Here is a 21,255-nt window from a genome sequence, read left to right on the forward strand (position 1 = left end):
TAAAATAAAATGTCTTTCAAACGCGCTTTTTCGTCTAAAGTCGACAAGAGTGGAAAGAAAAAGAGAGTATGATCATTAAAGAAAAGGTCAAAATTTTCGACATGCTTGAACAATTAAAAGTGGATAGAAGGCAGCACAACAATTGGATATGAGTGAATCTTCAAATCAATAAAAACATGAAAATTAATAAAAGCAGTCACAGCATTTCCAGGCTTATTTTGCAACTCTTGCACTAACTTTTAAATTTAAAAATAAGTTTGCAGTGTTTTTTATAAAAGTTCAAACAATCTGAACTAAGATGATTAAAAACAGAAAGATTTAAAATGCATCAGCAATGCAGAAAAAAATCCAACACAGCATATACATTATTTTGGTGCACAAAACATCAACTTACCAATCTAATGGGTCATTCTTCATACGCAAGTTATCTCTAGGAAAATATCCTGGTGGATACCTTAAGTTATGATACTGATCCCACAGTACACGCTTACTAAAAAATTCATAAATAAGTTTCAGAGAAGAGTAAGCAATAAATGGTCAAAAAATCTAAAAGTAAAACATGTAAATCCAAAATAATGCAACAAAATATATATTTTAAACAAACAAAATCAAATTTAAGAATGAAAGGACAAGATTAGAAAACAACCCAAATATTTTAATTGGGTCTTATCAGATCCGCTTTTTAAGGTAATCACTGAGTGACAGCTAATTTTTTCCCAATTTGTGGATGTTTTTGAGAACTGATTAAATTAAAAGAGTTTTATAAGAAGAAGCAAGGAACTAATGAAAAAAAGCTCTAAAACATATAAGACAACAGTTTTGAAACTGCATACTTCCTGTTTGTTTGTTTGTTTTTTACGTAAGAAAAAAAATAAAAATAATAATAATAATAATAAAATATTAATAATTTGCTAAATATATTAATTACTAGTGGTACTGGCACGACTTTGCCTGTAATAGAAAAATTAAAAGGTCTTTTGGTTCGCCTGTATATTTACAAATAATGTGTGGTGAACTTTCTCACCAATTGGCTTGTACCCATGTTAAGGTTCCACGTTATGATAATTTCATAATTTACTCGTCCATCTTATGATAATTTTGTTCTTAAAATTGGAATAGAAAAAGAACCACATTGAATTTTTGAAAAACCGCTTCGAGGTGCACACCCCATGCTACAAACTAACTTTGTGCTTAATTTCATGAAAATCCGCCAAACAGTCTGGGCACTATGCGCGTCACAGAGATCCTGATAGACAGAGAGACTTTCAGCTTTATTATTAGTAAAGATATATGCGTTGAAACTATTCAGGTCTGAAATGTTGACACCAATATATAAATGCAATGGAATAAACTACTGATAATCTCAAAGAAAAAATTATTCATGCTTGTTAGAAATATCTTCATAATTGTAATCCCTGAACTGTAAAAGAACTTGCTAAAAGCAAACCAAAACTATAAACCAAAATGCAAACTTTCAAATCCAAAAAAAAAATTATTTTTTGTTCTGTGTTTGCATCCATATTGTAAAACAGTCAGTGTCTCTCGAACCATCGTAGTGTGTAGATCTATATATATATATATAAATGAATGTTTGTCTGTATGTCATCCATGAACTCAAAAACTACCCGGCAGATTTGGCTCAAAATTATTTCACCGTTTGTTATTTTTGGTACTGGGAATGTTTATAGACCAGTTCGAAAAAACTCCGATCGATAGTTCCTTTTCTATTCCAATTTGAGTCACAATCCATTGGATAAATACGAATAAAATTATCGGCTGCAGAAATTAATTCGCGTGAAAGATCTCATTGATAAGAAGTTAGCTGTTGCCATTTTTCTTGAGTTTGAACAAATAAATTCTTTCTTTATTGTTTTATGGCTTTTCATGCAACGGGGGGATTTAAAACTTTTTCTATTTGATATTTTTAGCAATTCATTGATCTTGCAAACTGCGTGAGTACAAAATTTGAGTATAGTCACGGCTTCACTTGATAATTGGACCGATTATTATGAAAATTGCTATATATATGTATTTTTATACGGAGAAGGTGCATAATATGCTCATCAAAGCCACTCGCCACCAGGTGGCACTGCAGAGTAGCAACTTCTGCCCCGTTCAACCGATTGCCATGAAAATCAGTATAATGATGTATTTTTTTGTTGGCGTAGCAACGCGCGTCGGGTACAGCTAGTATGTGATGTAATGTAAGCTAATAAATGTTGTTAATTTTTTCATTAGTTAAATTATTGTTGAGCAGTGACTGCATAAAGCATGAAACAATGATAACACAACACAATTGAAGAAATATAAATGATTATAGAGAGAAGCCTCAAAGGGAACAACAGATGAACAAATAAAAGGTAAGTTCTTTGCTTATCAATTATCATCTTGTTTTATTTAAATTGAATTAATATAAATGGATAATTATGCTTACCTTCGTGGAGGAGTTGGAATGATTTTCACTTTAAGAGGAAGTTTAATGTGAGACTTTCTAGGCTCAGTTTCACCCTCCTAAAATAATAACAGTGTTAATTTTAACAACCTTGCCAAAAAGAAAAAGAAAGAAAACAAAAACATTGCATTCATTCAACAGAACAATCTATAACTAAATTTATGGCAATACTAGTGGTACCCGCATGGCTTTGCCTGTAGTAGAAAATTAAAAGGTCATTTGGCTTGCCTGTATATTTACAAATAATGGATGATGAATTTCTCGCCAATTGGCTATGTTCATTCGCTCTCCCATTCCACGTCACGATAATTTCATAATTTACTTGTCCATCTTATTATAATTTTGGACCGGAAAATGTTCTTAAAATTAAAATAGAAAAAGAACAAAATCGAATTTTTGAAAAATCACTTCGAGTTGCACACCCCCATGCTACAAACTAACTTTGTGCCAAATTTCATGAAAATCGGCCGAACGGTCTAGGCGCTATACGCGTCACAGACACCCTGACAGACAGAGATCTGGACAGAGAGGCTTTGAACTTTATTATAAGTAAAGATTTCATCCTTCATCTATTTAATCCTTCCAAGCAAGACCAAGCTCATTCAAAGTTAAAATCCACAGACCAAATGAAATACATTTGAGCTTCTTGCTCTAAAAACATATGTTTACATGCAACAAGTTCCTGAAAAATGAAGGAAACTTTCCACTTTAAAATTTTAAGCATCATTCATATAACTTGTTCATACGACAGTAAATACATAAATTTACAGAAAGTATAAGTTTAATGTCAGTCAACTTGATTTTTTTTTTTTTTTTTTAAATATAAAAAGGGGAACGTAAAAGCAGAAAGTGGCAACACAAAGTTCTACAGATAAAAAAACTAAATAACTGCAACAACAGGGTGGCGACAGGAACTGTGAAAAAAAGTTCCCCGACTTTTCCCTGATTTCCCTGATTAAGTTCACCAAATTTCCCTGATTTACGTTACCAATGATAATAATGGTTTTCTTTCTTTGCTCTATTTGAAATCCATTGTATGTTTGTATAAAATGCAGTATTTTAAACGTTTTAAGTAGGGTAAAGTTGTTGAACTAAAGATATATTTTAAAAAGATGCTACTTTTTTAATAAAATGGTTTAAAAAAAAAACACTTTTTTTTGGGGGGGGGGGACCTACAAAACAGTAAATTAAATTTTTATACATGGAAAGATTATAGAAAATTTAAAAAAAAAAAATACTTTACTCCCAGAAATCACTTAGCATAAGAATTTTAAGAAACTATTAAAATTACTCTTAAAAACATATGTGTATTTATTATAGAACTAAAAAGTAATTGAAATTATTTTGAACTAAGTTTTCAAACAGTATAATAATTGTTGCAAGAATAACAAGTAATAGTGAAAGAATAGAAGTAATGTAGTTATTCTTATATAACTAATTGACATATTTATGCAAAACTGATGAAACCATTTGACATTCATTCATAGGGAGCTTTTCTCTAATCAAGAACATAGGTTTTAATGAATGAATACAGCATTTCAACAATTAAAAAATAAAGATATTTACTTAAGTACACAAGTTAACTCTATTTCAAATGATTTCAGTATGTAATGAAAAAAAATCTTAGATTGCTTTTGTAACAAACAACTTTGAAATGCAAGAAAAAAAAAGAAGCAATTAGTTAATTTCAAAATATATAAAAGAAGAATACAACTTGGTTATAAAATTAAAGAATTACTTAAGTCTGAAGAAAAGAAAACCTTTATAATCTGTGGTGACAACAAATAGTATAACGGCAAGAAAAAGTTTTTTTATTGAAAGTTCAATTTTAGCAATTAAATTAAAAACGCGAAGAAGTAATAACTTTTAAGCTTTTATAGTATTAATTCAAAAACCAAAGATTTCTTCTTGAAATTGTGATTACAGTAAATGGAATAAAGGCAAAGGAGCTAATGCATTAATGAAGGCTTCCTCTTTGCCTGTATGGTTGTTTATTTTACGTGGCATTGAAAGCGTAAAAGGAAATTTTTAAGCTAGATAAAATAAAGAACCTAACAGGCACAGAAGCAATCTTAGGAAGTTCATCCTGTGGATAATAAGTAAGATTCGATACTTTGACGTTGAGGAAAAAAGATGCACAAATTTGCGGCAGTGTATAATCGCACCTCATTAATTTTACTTTTTTTTTTTGAACAGATAATTGGCAGGAAATGCATAGAGAATTAGAGTACTTAATTTTGTAAAGCAAAAAAAAAAATTTTTTTTCTTCATAAAATCAATTTTCCCTGATTTTTTGTTATTTTTTCATAATTCCCTGATATTTCCCTGACCTCCCTGATTTCCCTGATCTGTCGCCATCCTGAACAAGTAACTAAAGTTAAAAATTTTAAAAAAAAACCCGACTGGGTTGTAAATGAAAAATCAAGAGGGTAAATCGAAAATCCTTTTTAAGCCTTATGCTATTATCAATCAATTGCAAGTGTTTTATTTGTTCACAAATAGAAACGAGCAACAGATAAAAATTTTAAATTATTGCTTTTAATTTCCTTTTCGGCCAACAAGGTACTTGGTTACTAATCTCTGAAAAAAACGCTTAGCTGTATTTAAAAATCTGCTTTAAAAAGTGTTATAATTAAAATTCTATACAACATGGAAGTTCCAAACACATTCTATTTTGGTACTAAGTTTTAAAATTTTTAAATATATTTTCACTGCGAAAATTCAAGAAAATTTTTTTAGAGGTTTTTAACTAACATCTTCGTTAATTAATGCCATCCGAAGACGCAACCTAGCTAAGAACATTCTCGATCAACTCTCCTTTCAAAAATTTTTTTTTTGTTTCAAAATCGGTCCATCCCTTTAGGCACCAGCTTGCCACAGACAGACACACAGATACACAACACGTCAAACTTATAACCTCCTTCCTTTGTGTGTAGAGGGTAAAAAATACTAGAAATATTGTAATACATAGCATATGGAATTTTTAAAAGAACATGAAAATTAGAAAATACAAAGTCTTCCAGCAAGGAACTTAATTGCGAAATTTACTTTTTATACATAATATAAAACTAATGAAGAACAAAATATACAGTAGCTCATCAAGCAATAACTTTAATGATACAGATTTCATTGAAATGATTCAAGAGACATTACTGATATATCTTTTAAAATTAGCAATTTAAAAACTTCCTGAAGTGATCTTGATTGAAAATGTACATTTCTTTTTTGTTATTACACGGAATTCATTTGAAAAACAACCAGCAAGAAAATTTATTTGTTTCTATTTTAATAAGGTAAAAAAACATTTTTTTTCAATTTGATTTTGCTTGATAATAAAAAGAAAAAAAACAGTAAAATCTTGTTACAATTAATACCGATACAAAGAAAGATTTGTTTTAATAAAATACATTTACAATCTCGATTCAATTTATGTTACATTGCTTGAATACCATTACATAGAATTTCTTACTACAACGAACAAAATTTGTGGTCCTTTGATGTTTGTTGCAACGAGATTTCACTGTATTGACTTTTAGAGCAAAGTAAAAAATTAATTCATTTTTAGGAAGTTTAAATTAAAGCTTTTTAGACACAAACTCAACCTCTCTTTCGTTAGATGAATAAATATAGATCGCACAAATGGCATTTCAAACCTACATTTTCTTGATAAATAAAACAAAACTGTGATGAAATTGAGGAAAAGGAAGGACTTTTTAATTGCTTTTTTTTAATATAAGCGACTAAAGACTTAGAATCATTTCTGGAGAGAAAAAAAAAGGTCAAACATTTTGAAAAAAATATCATACAAAATATTAATTTGGCTTTTTGTTCCAATCTGATTTGGCAAAACAACATTTGAAAATCAATTACGCTCAATGAATTTAAAAAAATTACAAATTTTGGAGAAAAATTAAGCACCTTTACTTAACCTTTGCAAAAATAAAAAATAAAAAATAAAAAATAAAAAGGACACCAAAATACAAAAACAATATTAAAAAAAAGAAAAATTAATTTGAATTTTGACATCTTGAATTCAAATTATGTTTTTCGCAATTAGGCGTGTGTGTTTGTGTGGGGGGTATGTGTGTTTGTGTGCAGGGGGTATGTGTATGTGTGTGTAGGCATGAGTGTTTTTGTCTGTGTGCTGGCATAAGTGTGTGGGTAGTTGTGTGTATGAATGTGTGTGTGGGGGGTATGTGTATGTGTGTGTAGGCATATGTGTTTGTGTCTGTGTGCAGGCATGAACGTGTGGGTAGTTGTGTGTATGTTTTTGTGTGTGTGTGTGTGTATGTGTAGGTGTCTGTGTTTGTGTGTGTATGTGTGTGTGTGCATGTATTCGTGTGTATTTGTGTATGTATTCGCGTGTGTGTAGGACATGGATGCAACCTGGAGACTTTGCTCGCTATAGGAGCAGCATCGTGAGGCGGCCGGTCGACGGTGATGGTGCGGAGGGTGGCGGTGGGAAAATAAAATTATAGGACGCCAAAAACAGTCAAATGAAAGCAATAAGCAATCATGATTGCTCAAAAAAAAAAGGAATGACTACTTATCTTGATTGCATGGCACCATAAAAGGGATGAATCTTTACCTCTGGTGGGGATTCCACTGTAAATGAGATGTGTCCCTGAGAAATGCCTTCCCAGCTGGCAGCCAGTGAGGACACGGTAATATGAACAGCTATGTAGCCAGACCAGGGCCACAGGATGTCTGAGTAGGAAAGTGCCACTTCCAGATGGTGGCCATACTGTGGGGTGTAGGGATGCCATTGGGGCTGAAAAGGAGAGATAATGATCAGAGATGGTTCTACTTCCATCCCGCATATCAACAAGAAATGGTGCATTCCTCTAAATGTCTACCAAAGAGACTACGTCTATCATAATTCTATTCTTGTAACAATATTGATAACCTTGTAAATTAACTAAGTTTTCAGTGTGAATAAAGTTCAAATGGAAATTAATTCAACATAAATGAATCTTTTAACCAACGTTTTGATGCACAAAAGTTGCAAATTACTGCAGACATGTGTTGCGGTGTTACAAGGAACACCTATGTAGCCAGACCAGGGCCACAGGATGTCTGAGTAGGAGAGGGCCATTTCCAGAAGGTGGCCACATTGTGGGGTGTAGGGATGCCATTGGGGCTAAACAGGAAAGATAACAATCAGAGATGGTTCAATTTCCAGCAAGCATATCAACAAGAAAAAGTGTTCCTTGTAACACCAAAACAGGCGTCTGAAGCAATTTGCAATTTTTGTGCATCAAAACGTTTGTCAATTTTTCAAGCACAAAGGTATTTATTTGTTAAATCAACACAGTCAAAACAAGTTTTACTTTTCACTTTATGGTTATGTATGAATAAATTAAAAAAAAAAAAAAAGGGAAAAAAAGCAATATTACCTTGCCAACAATTTTTCCTGAAACACCCATTCCATTCAATATTGTAACCTAAAATTAAAAAACAAAAAATAGTCACAAAAACTTATTTAAATGATCTTCAATAAGGAGTCTTAAGAACGGAATAAAATAATATTGAAATTATGATTGAACATTGAGGAATCAAAAAATAATAATAATGATAAGACTATTATGAGCAGTTCTAAAAAGACAATAAAAATCCTAATAGAATAAAGACAATATACTATAAGGATGCAAAACAATTCATAATGCAACAAAGTTAGACAATAAATATTATACTGTTACAGAGATCACTTATATGCTTCAACTTGAAACAACAAAAATAATATAAATATGCAATGATTTTTTGAAGACCGAAACATGGTATGAACTTTGAAATGAAGCAAACTAGTTCTTTTTAAGGTAGCAGTGCCCCATAAAAGTCTGATAAATACTCATTAATTGTAATGCCGACAATAAAATGATAATAGCAAACAAAATGGCATTTTTTAGGGCAATATATCATTAATAACAATAATTTAAAAAAAATTAATTTGAATTTTGACATCTTGAATTCAAATTATGTTTTTCGCAATCACGCGTGTGTGTATGTAGGCGTGTGTGTTTGTGTGTGTGGGGGGTATGTGTATGTGTGTAGGCATGTGTGTTTGTGTGGGGGGGTATATGTATGTGTGGGTAGTTGTGTGTATGTGTAGGTGTGTGTGTATGTAGGCGTGTGTGTTTGTGTGTGGGGGGGGGTATGTGTATGTGTGTAGGCATGTGTGTTTGTGTGGGGGGGTATATGTATGTGTGGGTAGTTGTGTGTATGTGTAGGTGTGTGTGTATGTGTTTGTGTGCGTGTATGTGTAGGTGTCTGTATGTATGCATGAATGTGTATGTGTTTGTGAGTGTAGGTGTTTGTGTAAGTGTAGGCAAGTAAGTGACGCAACCTGGAGACGGTTTTCGCTGTAGGAGCAGCATCGTGAGGAGCCGGTCGACGGTGATGGTGCAGAGGGAGGTGGGGGGGAAATAAAATCGCAGGAATTCAAAAGTCAAGTGAGAACAATAAGCAATCGTGATTGCTCAAAAAAAGAATCTTAACATAAATCAATGTTTTCTGTCAAATTAAAGGCTAATACAAACTACACAATATCAATAAAAATTTCTCATAAAAATTAGCAAACACTGCTTGTACTTACATTTACAATAGTAGGAAGACCACCATAGTACAATGGCTGTGAGCAATAAGGCCACATGTATGGGCATTCAGTAAGATCCAGATAGCTGGGACTGAGGGTTGCCTGTGGCCTGTAGCTGCGCAGGGCCTGGTAAGCACGAACCAGATCCAGCTTCCCCCACCCCTGCTCGAAAATTGGAACACCGGGCAAGCGACGAGCTGACGCCATCAGCGCTTGCTTCATGCTGGCTGGATTGATGGCGCCACCAAGGTGAATCACCCCGCTAGAGAAAAATGGTGTAAGAATATGTGGTGACATTTTTAGAAAGTGAGCACCATTTAGTTCATGGCTTGCTTTGCAAAGATATTTTAAAGAAAAATTATTGATTTAATGCGGAAAAAACAATTGACTTATTCGTATTTTACTTGACTGAATTCGATTCAATTTAATTAATTTTAACCAAAAGGTGACAAAAATATATTTAACATAATAGAAAAGAAATTGCAGACGCAAAAGACTCCTATGTCCTATTCATTTAAAACTCCTTGACTGAGGAAATAGGAGTAAAGGCTATAAATTTAATAATTACGGTCGGACCTCCATATATCCAAGTAGCAAATTGCCAGAAAAAATTCGATATATAGAAATTTCGATACATAGAAACAATCTTATTTTATCATAAAAAATTCCTAAAACATTAAAATTAAAGCTAATTTTTGTACATGAAACCCAGTTTATAATTTATACGAGCATCGGATTAAACTAAAGTTAATAACTGAAAAATTAACAGAAATTACATTTTTGTGCCTTCATACATCTTCATTCTTCGGCCGTTCAACTTGATTCACAACATGAGGAGATTTTTGTTTTGACAATGTAATCCAGAGAAAAGTAAAAAATCAATCTACTTAACTTCAATGATTTTTACTGAAGCTAAAAAGACTAGGAATGATAATCAACAGACAAAAGGGATAACTTGAAACTGGTTTTACAGTGTTACCTGTTACAACTAACAAGTAAGATTTGAAATAAACTTGAGGAAATTAAAGAACTCCAGAACGGAACTACAACCTATCTACGTACCCCTTAAACCCAGATTTCTTATGGGCTTCTTAGCAACCTTTAGTAAACATAATTTTCTCCCCTGAACTTCATTGTTCATGAGACAAACAATCTCAAACAAGTGGAAAAAAAAAATCTACGAATGTCTCGAAATTTTTTTCGATATATAGAGATTTTTTCGATATATGGAAACAATTTTTCTATGAAATGAACTTTGAAATTTGCTGGGATTTCTATATATAGAAAATTTTGATATGTGGAACTTCAATATATGGAGGCTCGACAGTATTATCAATTTATCAATTTCAGACTATATAAACTCACAGTTCTAGAGTTTTCAATTTTACTGACTTTATTGACACAAATACATCAAACCACTGAATAAAATGGGCACTTTAATTTTAAACTATCCACAATCAGACCAGGCCCTGAAGTTTGGTTTTGCAAATTATTTATCCTAAAAATCAATAATTTAGTGGAAAAAAGAAATTGATTCAAATATAATAAAATGAAATACAGTACAACCTCAATATCTCAAATCTCTCGGGACAGAAAAAAAAATCGAGTTTTTGAGTTACCAAGGTTTTGAAAAAATTAAACTAGAAATTCTCACAATTACATACACATACGCTATATGCATTTATATATGTAATATGAGACCACTTTGAATTACGATTAATAAAGTAGTCTTCAATATTTTACTAGATTTGAAATTTTATAATTGTCGAAAGTGCACAAGAAGAGATTTTGAAATGAACAACAACTTCAACTTGCATGAAATACACCGCCACTTCAACTTGGTTTTTCACCTAAAAATTCAAAAATTCTTATCTTCAACTAGTAGCTCCCCACATTCAAAAAAGTTTTCAGTAGCCATTTTGTAGGAGTTAAAAAAGCAGATTAATGAAAATGAGGAACGCATTTTCCGTTTTCACTTGAAATCTGACTGGTGAAAAATCAACCCCCTTTCCTCAAAGTGGACAACATGTTCGAGAGAAACGCACAAAGATTCTAAACTCTGGGAAAAATACAGCACCCCTTTCATACCAACACTTCCCTATTATCTTGTGTCAATCCCCTAATCAAAGTTTCCAAGAAGAGAGATGAAAACTGGTCCCTGGAACTGGTTTTACTACAAAAATTGCCTAAGAAAAACGACAACTGAAACTTGCTTTTGTGCAAAAATTTCGACATATCAAGGGTTTCGAAAAATAAATTTCGAGATAACTATGGAAAATACATTGGGGTTTTATATAAAATGCAGGGGGAAAATGTTTTTTCTTGACATCAAGGGTTTCGAGATAAGGAGGTTCGAGATATCAAGGTTCGACTGTACTACTTTCGTAAGAAATAAAGGTTCGACTGTACTACTTTCGTAAGAAATACTTTAAAAAATATAAAAAAGCATTCATGAAAATAAATGGAAATTATGTTTCACCAGCAAAAGTTCTACACATAATCATACCCAAGGCTTAATTCGAATGGAAATTTGGCTTTTATGCTTTTTTTCCTTTTTTTTTTGGCGAATTTTAACCGACTTGTCAAATTTTCAGACTATTTTCACCTGAATATAAGTTCTCAGAAGCACAAGGCTCTGGAATTTTTTATTAGAAATTAAGCCCTAATCCAGTGGCGTCACTACAGAGGGGGGGGGGAGTCCGCTCGGGGTGTCACCCTTCTGGGGGGGGTAACAATTTAAGTGGAATTGCAAGTTTTCAAAAATACACAGCTAAAATGCATTTTTCGACTACAAATTCGAAAATTTTCCAGGGAGTAAACCCCCGGACCCCCCATATTTATCTATTTTTTGTACATTGGCCGACTTAAAATTTTGTTACAACACAAATGTAGTTTCTGAATTGCATGAATGTCACGTTTTCATGTTTGCATATTTTTTTTCTTTTGTGTTTGTTGGGAGTGGGGGGATGACACATAAATTACCACCCTGGGTGTCACCCACGCTAAGTACACCACTGAATAATCATGCATTAAAAATTCCATTTCAGCATTAACAATTGAAACAAACATTTAAGCTTTGACTCACTACCAAATAGCACGACCTTGAGGGGCACGGATTCGGATGAAACTCTGGATCTAGGTTAATTCCCACTAGATATGAACCCAGGTAAAGCGGTTTGACTGCATAAGTCCTAGTTCGGCCGTAATGGGGGTCCAAAATTTCTAGTTTAGCTCCAGAATGCAATGGGTTTTCCTTTGAAATTAACCTTTTTTAACTCTTTTCTTCATATTGTAAGGCAGTATCACTCAACTGAAAATGCATTCACGGTGTAGAATAAATTCCACCGCCCCTACATTGCAATATCAAGAGACGTGACTGATTTTAGGAAAACAAATATTGTGCCACAATTTCAAATTTTCCAAAGAAAACGCTATTGGAGTTCCAGGACCAAACCAGCAAAGTTAGACCCTCCTTGCAGCCGAACTAAAGCCTATGTACTCAAACTATTTTACCTAGTACGAACTGACCTAAATCCAGAAGTTTATCCAAATTCATGACCCTCAAGTTTTTGCCGTCTGTACTACCCTGATTTGCAGGACTCCAGAATTGCAATGGCATCTTTATTAGAATTTGAAAATTTGGGGCAATATCTACCCTCCGAAGACATTCGACGTCTCTTGTCAGTACAACGATGGCCAGGGGCGGCATTTCAGCATTTCATATGGGGGGTCGAGTTTCTTAAATATGAATTACCACAATATGGAGCCGAAACACATATTTGCTAACAGCAAGTAATCATGATATACGTTTAAAATTAATAAAAATAAATGTTCAAAAACAATTTAAATTTTTATAACAAAATTTGTAGTTCTTTAGAATATGTTATCCAAACCAAGTGTTTTTGTATTACAATTTCAACCTTTTAATAAAGTTTTGATGCTTGATTTTTAAAATAGGGAAGAACAGGAAACCTTATCACTAATCCAGTAATGCCCACATTACTAAACCAGCAAGTCATGATCTTTTTTCAGCTAAGTTTTTTCCCCCCATTGTGCTTCGAAAATAATTCTCTTACCTCCTGAAACACGAAAATGATTTTTCTCTACGAGCTGAACTGATTGGAATGGTTTAAAAATAATAGAAATAACTATGTTACGTATGAAAACACACTTTTCGCATCTTGCTCTTCAAATTTACCCAGGTAACTTTAAAAATTGTGATGATCTTCATTTTTCATCATAGAATAGTCTATTCTAGGCTAGTCTCTAAACAATTCTTATTGCCTCATGCAATAAATTTTACTCCTAATTGAAACAATTTATTTTTTGCTTTCAACATCCAATTCAGATAATAAATAGAGCCAACAATACAGGAAAATATTTATCATCAAATCTTGTGTTAATTTTATTAGAAACTGAATCTATTATTTTATACAATATGTTAAATCAAGGTTTGACTTTACTTCATGTGCATTTTGGTCACCTCTTCTAAATTCATTTGAATATTCTTTGCACCTTTTTAAAATTCTCTGGAGTAAGAATTTTTTTGAAAAAATCCACGCTTGGTTGAAATATACATCCAGGTGAAATTTAAAACTAGTTTCAATTGTAGCTTACACTGAAGCTTGAACAGTCCAAAAATTAAGGTTAGCTGATTGAAGATGTTTTGATAGAGTAAAGCATTGTTCGAAAACTCTCAGCAATACAAACAAAACGAATAAAAATTCATTTGAAGACATGTTAAAGGACATTAGCTTCTTCATTATTGAAAGAGCTGTTTTCCAAAATCACTTTGAAATTATCGAGAAGGGTTTTTATGGTTTAAGAGACCATCTTGTGTTGCCTCTTGAAGACTCTCTTGTGTCACGCTGAGATTGCATTGTTAAAGAACCCACAGAAAAGATATTTGTTGATGTGAGATATTTTTTTCAAAAATAGTACGTATTTCTAAGACGTATCTATTAAAATACACTATGCATTTAGCAGTTGAAATGTGTTTCTAGCAGAAGAAAGTGATGAACACTCATTGAATAGACACACTTAAAATATGAGCGTAACAATGAATGTAAAATACCAAGGCATTTAGTGAAAATCATAGAACCACACCACTGCACAGGTTTCTCTTAACCGTCGTTACACAGAGCACACAAGAATAAAATATTTAGCCTATATGAGGTTTATATCTTTAGTTAAAATTTACTACCATTCTTCATCAGTTTTTTTCTGTTTTGAAAAGGCCGGTAAAGGCTTGATGAATTTCTAATTATTTAAGAAAAACGGAAAACACTTGATCATGTCTGAAAATATGTCGAGTCTCTTCAACCATTACGAAGAACCAGCAAGATTCTTTTTTCATGAACATCAGGGTTCATACACTTTTGGTTAAAAAAAGTTCCCTGACTTTTCCAGGTTTTCCAGGTTGTTTTTTAGAAAATTCCAGGTTACTCGCTTCATTCAAAATTTAAGTTTAAATAGTAATATTTTCAGAATAATTAAAATTGTTTAAAGTAGCGATGCAGAAGAACTGAAACTTCTCCCCTTAGATTTAAAAAAAAAAACTTGGTTTTTTTTTCGTTTGTTTTCTCTGTCAAAATTTTAAGTTTTTTTTCAACATTTTGTTCAAAATTGTTTTAATTTGTTTACTATTTGTTGAAAACGGAGTACTTTCAACTTATTTTAGCGTTTCTTTGATGTCACGCGTAATATTATAGCATTTTGCTGTAGTCCTGCAGCAACCTTCTAGCATCCGCTTTAGGTTTACAATACTTCTTATTTTCTTATAAGTAGGTTACACGAAACATATTGAGCAAAATGCAAAGCTAAATTTCAGTATAAATATGATTAACTTGTTGCATCAATCGGCATACCATGTAATGCATAGTAACAAAAATCAACATCCGCCAAACATAGGCCAATGCCAATAATCTTTTTTTTTTTTTTTTTTTTTTCACATATTAAAGGACGCTTACATTAAAATTTCAAACTTTCTTTTCCAGAAAGTAATAGTTATTTTTCAAAAATTCATAACTTTTTGCACATTTAATGTTATTTTCAATATTACACATTGATATAAACGTCCAATTCTGTTTCTGGAAGTTTAAGTCTACTTCCATTGTGCAAACGATCAAATATGGCGACAAAGTGAAAAATTTAAAATAATAAGTAGATTTTTGGATTTGTAGTATAAAGTAGTAATAAATAATTAATAATCCTTAAAAAACTACAATAAAAGCAAAATAGTCAGTATTTAGCACATAAGAGTCTAAATCAATTAAAACAAAAAAAATGTTATGAAGATTAAATTTTGCATTTTTCCAGAAAATAATTACAAATTATCCGGAAAAAAGGGCACAATTTGTGTTGTTTTCAATAGTTTGCATTGCAATTAACATCCAATGCCGTTTTCGGGAACTTAGGCACTTGAAAAAGGCTTGTGTACTTCCATCTTGGGAATGACCAAATATGGCGGCTATGCCCAAAAATAAGAAATAACTTTTTTTTAATTTGTTGCATGAAGACAGTTAAAAAATAATAAATCTTCATGATACTACAATTCATTGAAAAGTTTTTATCACATTTGCGTCCGAGGCAGTGAGGATAAGATTAAGTTTTAAGAACAAAATTTTTCATTTCTCAAGAAAATTATTTCAAACAATAATACAATTTGCAGACAATTTTTTGTTGTTTTCATCAGTTTTCAATTAAAGAAAACATCCAATTCTGCTTTGTTTTTAGAAACTTAGGCATTTTTGGATCGTATCTACTTCCATCTTGTGAATGACCAAAGATGGCGACTACGTTTAACACGTAGCTGAAATGATTTTCCGATCAACAAAAAAAAAAAAACATTTTCCCCGATCGACCCTCCCATCTACAGGTTGTGCTTCCGAAGCAGTAAATTGTCTTCTCTCCTGTTGAGTTTGTGCATAATTGCTGTTCACCTGATTTTTTTTCCCTTGGGAACTACTGAGAGCCAAAAATGGCGGCTGCTGAAGATTTTTTGGGTCGCCACTTTTTTCATTGCTTTAAAATTGTTACAATTTTTTTTAAATACATCGATAAAAATGAAGATTAGATCTTATAAAACGAAATTCCCTGGGAAAAATTGGGAAAAGAAAAATTTTGGGGACACATTTGGAAAATTCCTTGACATTTTTGACTAAGTCATTTTCCCTGATAATTCCAAGTTTTCCCGGAGCGTACGAACCCTGAACCGAACAGAATGTTGTGGCAACCCATCTAAAACTTAAGGCAGTAGAAAGAAATGCGTTCCCCTCACTGACTCCATGCAAGAAAATCTTCGCTCTTTTGGCGCATTTTTCGTTGTGAAAAAAAAACGTTCATTTTTCGATTGCAGTTTTTAAGTGCCAGCGTCGGTTTAGATAAAAATTTACAATTTTTTTCGTGAAATCACAATAAAAACGAAGACTAGATCTCATAGTACTTAATTCCTTGGGAAAAAAAATTTTGGAGGACAAAATTTGAAAACTCCCTGACTTTTCCCTGACATTTTTGACAGTGTCATTTTCCCTGACAATTCCCGGTTTTCCCGGAATTCCCGGAGCGTACGAACCCTGAACATTGGTTTGCGATTTATATAAATTGAATTTATTCATTTTTTTATCATAAATCTCAAAAAATTTGGGGGTGCGACTGCCCCCTCTTGACCCCCCTATTTGCCGCCCCTGACGATGGCCCTCCCTCCATATTGTGAATGCAATTAATTGACACATACGGCAATGCAAATCAAAAAAAAGGTAAAGAAAGTTTAATTTCAAAGGAAAAACCATTGCTTTTCTGGACTCAAACAGCAACTTTGGATCGCCGTTGCAGCCAAACTAGGATCTATGCAGTCAAACCGCTTAACCTGGCTTCATATCTAGTGCGAACTGACCTAAATCCAGAATTTCATCCAAATCTGTGACCCTCAAGGTTGTGCTGTTTGGTAGTTAGATTTGTTTTTCAAAGATATTAGTGTTGATAACTCTTCTTCTTTATTATTATAATTACAAAAAAAATAAATACCTCATCAGCAAAGTAACAGCTCCAGCAACTACAGGTGATGCTACACTTGTACCAGACAATGATCTGCATCCTCCTCTATGTATTAAAAAAAGATAATTGAGGAAGTTTTAAATCTGAGCATAGTTTGGAAATATGTATCTTAAAATAGGTGTGTTTATCATCCAAAATATAAGGAACAAGTTAATAGCATAACTTAAGTAAAAGTTTCTTCATAACAAGTTTAATAATTTGTTAGAACAACGGGGTGGTTTCTTTCAGTCAAAAGTACTACTTTTAGTCATTGAAATGGATAGAATGAGCAAAAAAAAAAAAAAAATAACATGGACCCAGAAAATACTTTCTTTTTCCCAACAGTTTTTTTGTAATTATTTTTTTTTTTAAATATCTGATTTTTCAAACAAGGTGTGGTCTTTATGACGTCACAAATGATGAACTTTGCCGCATCTTTCTACTATGTTTCCACGTTATGATAATCAAGCAGCGAATTAAAATTGCGCTCGACGCTTGCTATCAACCATATCTTTGCCAATACACGTGAGTAAAGATGTGAATTAAATATTTCGGACCGTGAATGGCAACACTGAATGGCATTTCATCATTTGTGATGTCATCGGCAGAAGTGTTAAAAGATAAAAGAGCACCGATTTAGGAATTTTTTTAAAAATATTAAACTTAAAGAAATTATTTAAAAAATGGTCAGATGTGTTTTTAAGCATGCTCCTTCCGAAAAAAAAAATACTTTTAAAATTTTGGAAACGACCCTATTGTCACATACAATCAGATTTTAATTCTTTTTACTCCTAATCTTTAAAAAAACTAGTGAAGTAAATGATAATAACACATGGTAAGATAATGTATGGAAGAAGTGCCATTTAAAAATGTCAGTTATTGCACAACATGCAACTTATGATCAGGGGCGTGCAAGGGGGGGGGGGGGAGAAGGGACACCTGTTGGCCCGGGCCTGAGCCTGAAGGGGGGGGGGCAGTATTTTTTAAACTAGGGGTGAAATATAAAGGTAAACAATATGGAGGTGGGCCCAAAAAAGTCATTTGCGAGGGACCCCAAAATTTCTGTGCATGCCCCTGCTTATGATACCTCACAGCAGAAACAGGACAATGTTGAGATGATTGTTACAGATTCATGAGAAAGTCTGCAGACTACTTAATAAAAAAAAGAAAATAAATAAATCCTAGAATTTTTAAGAAAAAAATCTCATATTTGTCAAATGCCGACTCACACTGCATTTTTTTGGAACGTATTTCGCTATTCAGACAAAAAACTGAATCAGTAATTAAGTAAAACTAGGCAACAAAATGTCACTTTTTCAATTTGGTAGTTTTAAAAACTTAAATTGTAGTATTTAAGAATTAAAAAAAAATTAACAAAACATTATCAAGCAATTAATTCATTTTCTAAAAGCGGGAGGGAAATCTGTTGGACCGTGCCGAGCCTGAAAGGGGCCCGAGATTTTTAAAATAAGGGGCGAAATATATGTAGATACGTAGGGGTAAACAATATGAAGGGGGATCGTAAAAGTCATTTGTGACAGGTCCTAAAATTTCTCTGCACGTCCCTGAGAAAAAATAAATGTCAGAAATGGAATAAACATCTAAGCTAACTATTATCAGCAGAAACAGTGAAATAAGAAGCTTACTTAATACTGGATCCTCTCACAGATGATCCATAAGTTACAATGTCTGGTTTCACTCTGCCATATCCAGCTGGCAATTCCTACAAAAATAGTAATATTATAACGAATCAAATAGAACAAACTTCTACAAATGATACTGGCAGAACAAGAAGCAAAATTTAGTAAAGTAGACTTCTAAAAAAAAAAAGAAAATTTCTTCAAGACTTATACTGATTGGCAAAAAGTTTTACACATTGCTTACCAAGTTTTAAAGATTTTACTGGATGTTACCAAAATAGTTTTTTCCAGCTCAGAAATTCAAAAAATTTGTATTTTAGATGTGGATGTTAAAAATATATTGAGAGAGTAACTAACTAAAAAAGAAAAAAACCCACAAATGTACAGAAAATATGAGGAGAGAGTTAAAATATTATGATTACACATTAAAATGAAATAATTAAAAAAAATAATTATAATAAATGAAACATAAAACTCAAAAACATTCAAAATATTGAACCTTTTCTTTTTAAACCAACTTTTTATTTTTCACATTTATTCTAATCTTTCAAAACAATTTGAGACAATAAAGAAAACATGATTATATAACACCCTTGCAACAGAAGTGACACAACTCCTAAAAAAACAGCATTAGAGAAAATATGGAGTTTACACAGTACTACTTTTAACTGATAAAATGTCATGTTTACTGGATCGTTTTTGTAGTTTAAATGAATAATGTATACTTAAAGTGGAATTTTTTTTTACAAATTCTGAAAATTTTCATAATGTGTAACTACTGATTATATAGTCTACAAGCCCACCAAGTGCTAGCTATGCAAACTAACCTAGAGCAAGGTAGGCTGGCTCTAGGTTAGCCTACCTTGCTAGCCTACCTCTCTAGCTATAGCCGTGGCAAGAAAGAGCATTAAATTTAGATTTTAAACCAACAATTTAGATTTTTCAAATTTTTGAGCTGTATGACTTCTGCTGCCAAAGTGCAATAAGAGAACAAAAATGAAAATGTTTTGTGACTTTTACTAGTTTAATTAATTTGCAAGTCAATCATATTTTCCATTTTAAAAGAGTGCATTACTACTTTGATAAAAAGTTAAGAAGATGGTGTATATTAAAAAATATAAGTTATACCCATGTTGTCATGCCTCTAGAAGAGAAACGAGCAATTTGATCTTCAAAATTAATTCCTCCTACACCAATGACATCCATCTGATCAGCAGGATTATTAAGAGTACTGTACAGAAAAAATTCCAATAACTTATAAAAGACTTGCATTATCAATAAATGTTAACAAAACAAATCAAATTCATAGGAAAATACTCTTACAAAATGCATCTCAGTATGAATAACAAATTGAAAAATATAAATTTATGCAAACTATCAGAAAGGAGTAATCAACTATAAAGCATAGAAATTTGAAGGGGAAAAATAACAAAATTTTCGAAAACATAAGGGTAGGGGAGGGGGGCGGTTTTAAGATCAGGCTACAATCCTTTATTACAAAACTGTAGTTTCTGTTTTCCCTTTTCATTTTAACATTTCATTTTCTGTATTTTTTTTTCAATCATTATTATTTAACTTTTTTAATCTGAGACATTTGACCCTGAGATATTTGATCACTTTATAATAAACTAGTGGCACCCGCACGGCTTTGCACATAGTAGAAAATTAAAAGGTCTTTTGATTCGCCTGTATATTTACAAATAATGTATGATGAATTTCTCGTCAATTGGCTTGCCCATGTTATGGTTCAGCATTATGATAACTTGGTAATTTACTCGTCCATCTTATGCTAATTTTGCTCGGGAAAATGTTCTTAAAATTGGAATAGAAAAAGAACAAAACCGAATTTTCGAAAAATCGCTTTGAGGTGCACACCCTCATGATGCAAACTAACTTTGCCAAATTTCATGAAAATCAGCCGAACGGCCTAGGCGTTATGCGCGTCACAGAGATCCAGACATCCAGATAGAGAGACTTTCAGCTTTATTATTAGTAACTAGTGGTACCCGCACGGCTTTGCCCGTAATAGAAAAATTAAAAGGTCTTTTGGTTCGCCTAAATATTTACAAATAATGTATGGTGAATTTTCTCGCCAATTGGTTTGTACCCATGTTACGGTTCCACGCTATGATAATTTCATATCTCGCCAATTGGCTTGTGCCCATGTTACGGTTCCACGTTATGATAATTTCGTAATTTACTTGTCCATCTTATGATAATTTTGTTCTTAAAATTCGAATAGAAAAAGAACAAAACCGAATTGTCGAAAAATCGCTTTGAGGTGCACACCCCCATGCTACAAACTAACTTTGTGCCAAATTTCATGAAAATCGACCGAACGGTCTAGGCGCTATGCGCGTCACAGAGATCCAGACATCCAGACAGAGAGACTTTCAGCTTTATTATTAGTAAAGAAGATGTTGAAAGAGAAAATTACTAACCCATACAGTGGTCCATCATTACCGATAGCAGACACCATTATCACATTATTGGCAGTGAGCTCCCAGACCTAAAATAACAATACATACTTGTGTTCA

General features: G+C 32.5%; 1 protein-coding gene across 1 annotated transcript in view; it reads right to left on the reverse strand.

Moving 5' to 3' along the window:
* The window catches only part of LOC129224171 (membrane-bound transcription factor site-1 protease-like), an 85,656-nt gene that overhangs the window by 40,279 nt on the left and 24,122 nt on the right, over positions 1-21,255 (reverse strand). Inside the window, exons 10-18 of the mRNA XM_054858588.1 lie at positions 21,160-21,227; positions 19,847-19,949; positions 18,725-18,801; positions 17,070-17,144; positions 9,045-9,306; positions 7,849-7,896; positions 7,041-7,223; positions 2,435-2,511; positions 395-490 (exon numbers count right to left, since the gene is read on the reverse strand). Of these exons, the coding sequence (XP_054714563.1) occupies positions 395-490; positions 2,435-2,511; positions 7,041-7,223; positions 7,849-7,896; positions 9,045-9,306; positions 17,070-17,144; positions 18,725-18,801; positions 19,847-19,949; positions 21,160-21,227 (989 nt within the window). The remainder of the gene's footprint in view (positions 1-394; positions 491-2,434; positions 2,512-7,040; positions 7,224-7,848; positions 7,897-9,044; positions 9,307-17,069; positions 17,145-18,724; positions 18,802-19,846; positions 19,950-21,159; positions 21,228-21,255) is intronic.

The sequence above is a fragment of the Uloborus diversus genome, chromosome 6 (assembly GCF_026930045.1).
Source record: "Uloborus diversus isolate 005 chromosome 6, Udiv.v.3.1, whole genome shotgun sequence".
NCBI classification, from domain to species: Eukaryota; Metazoa; Arthropoda; class Arachnida; order Araneae; family Uloboridae; genus Uloborus; species Uloborus diversus.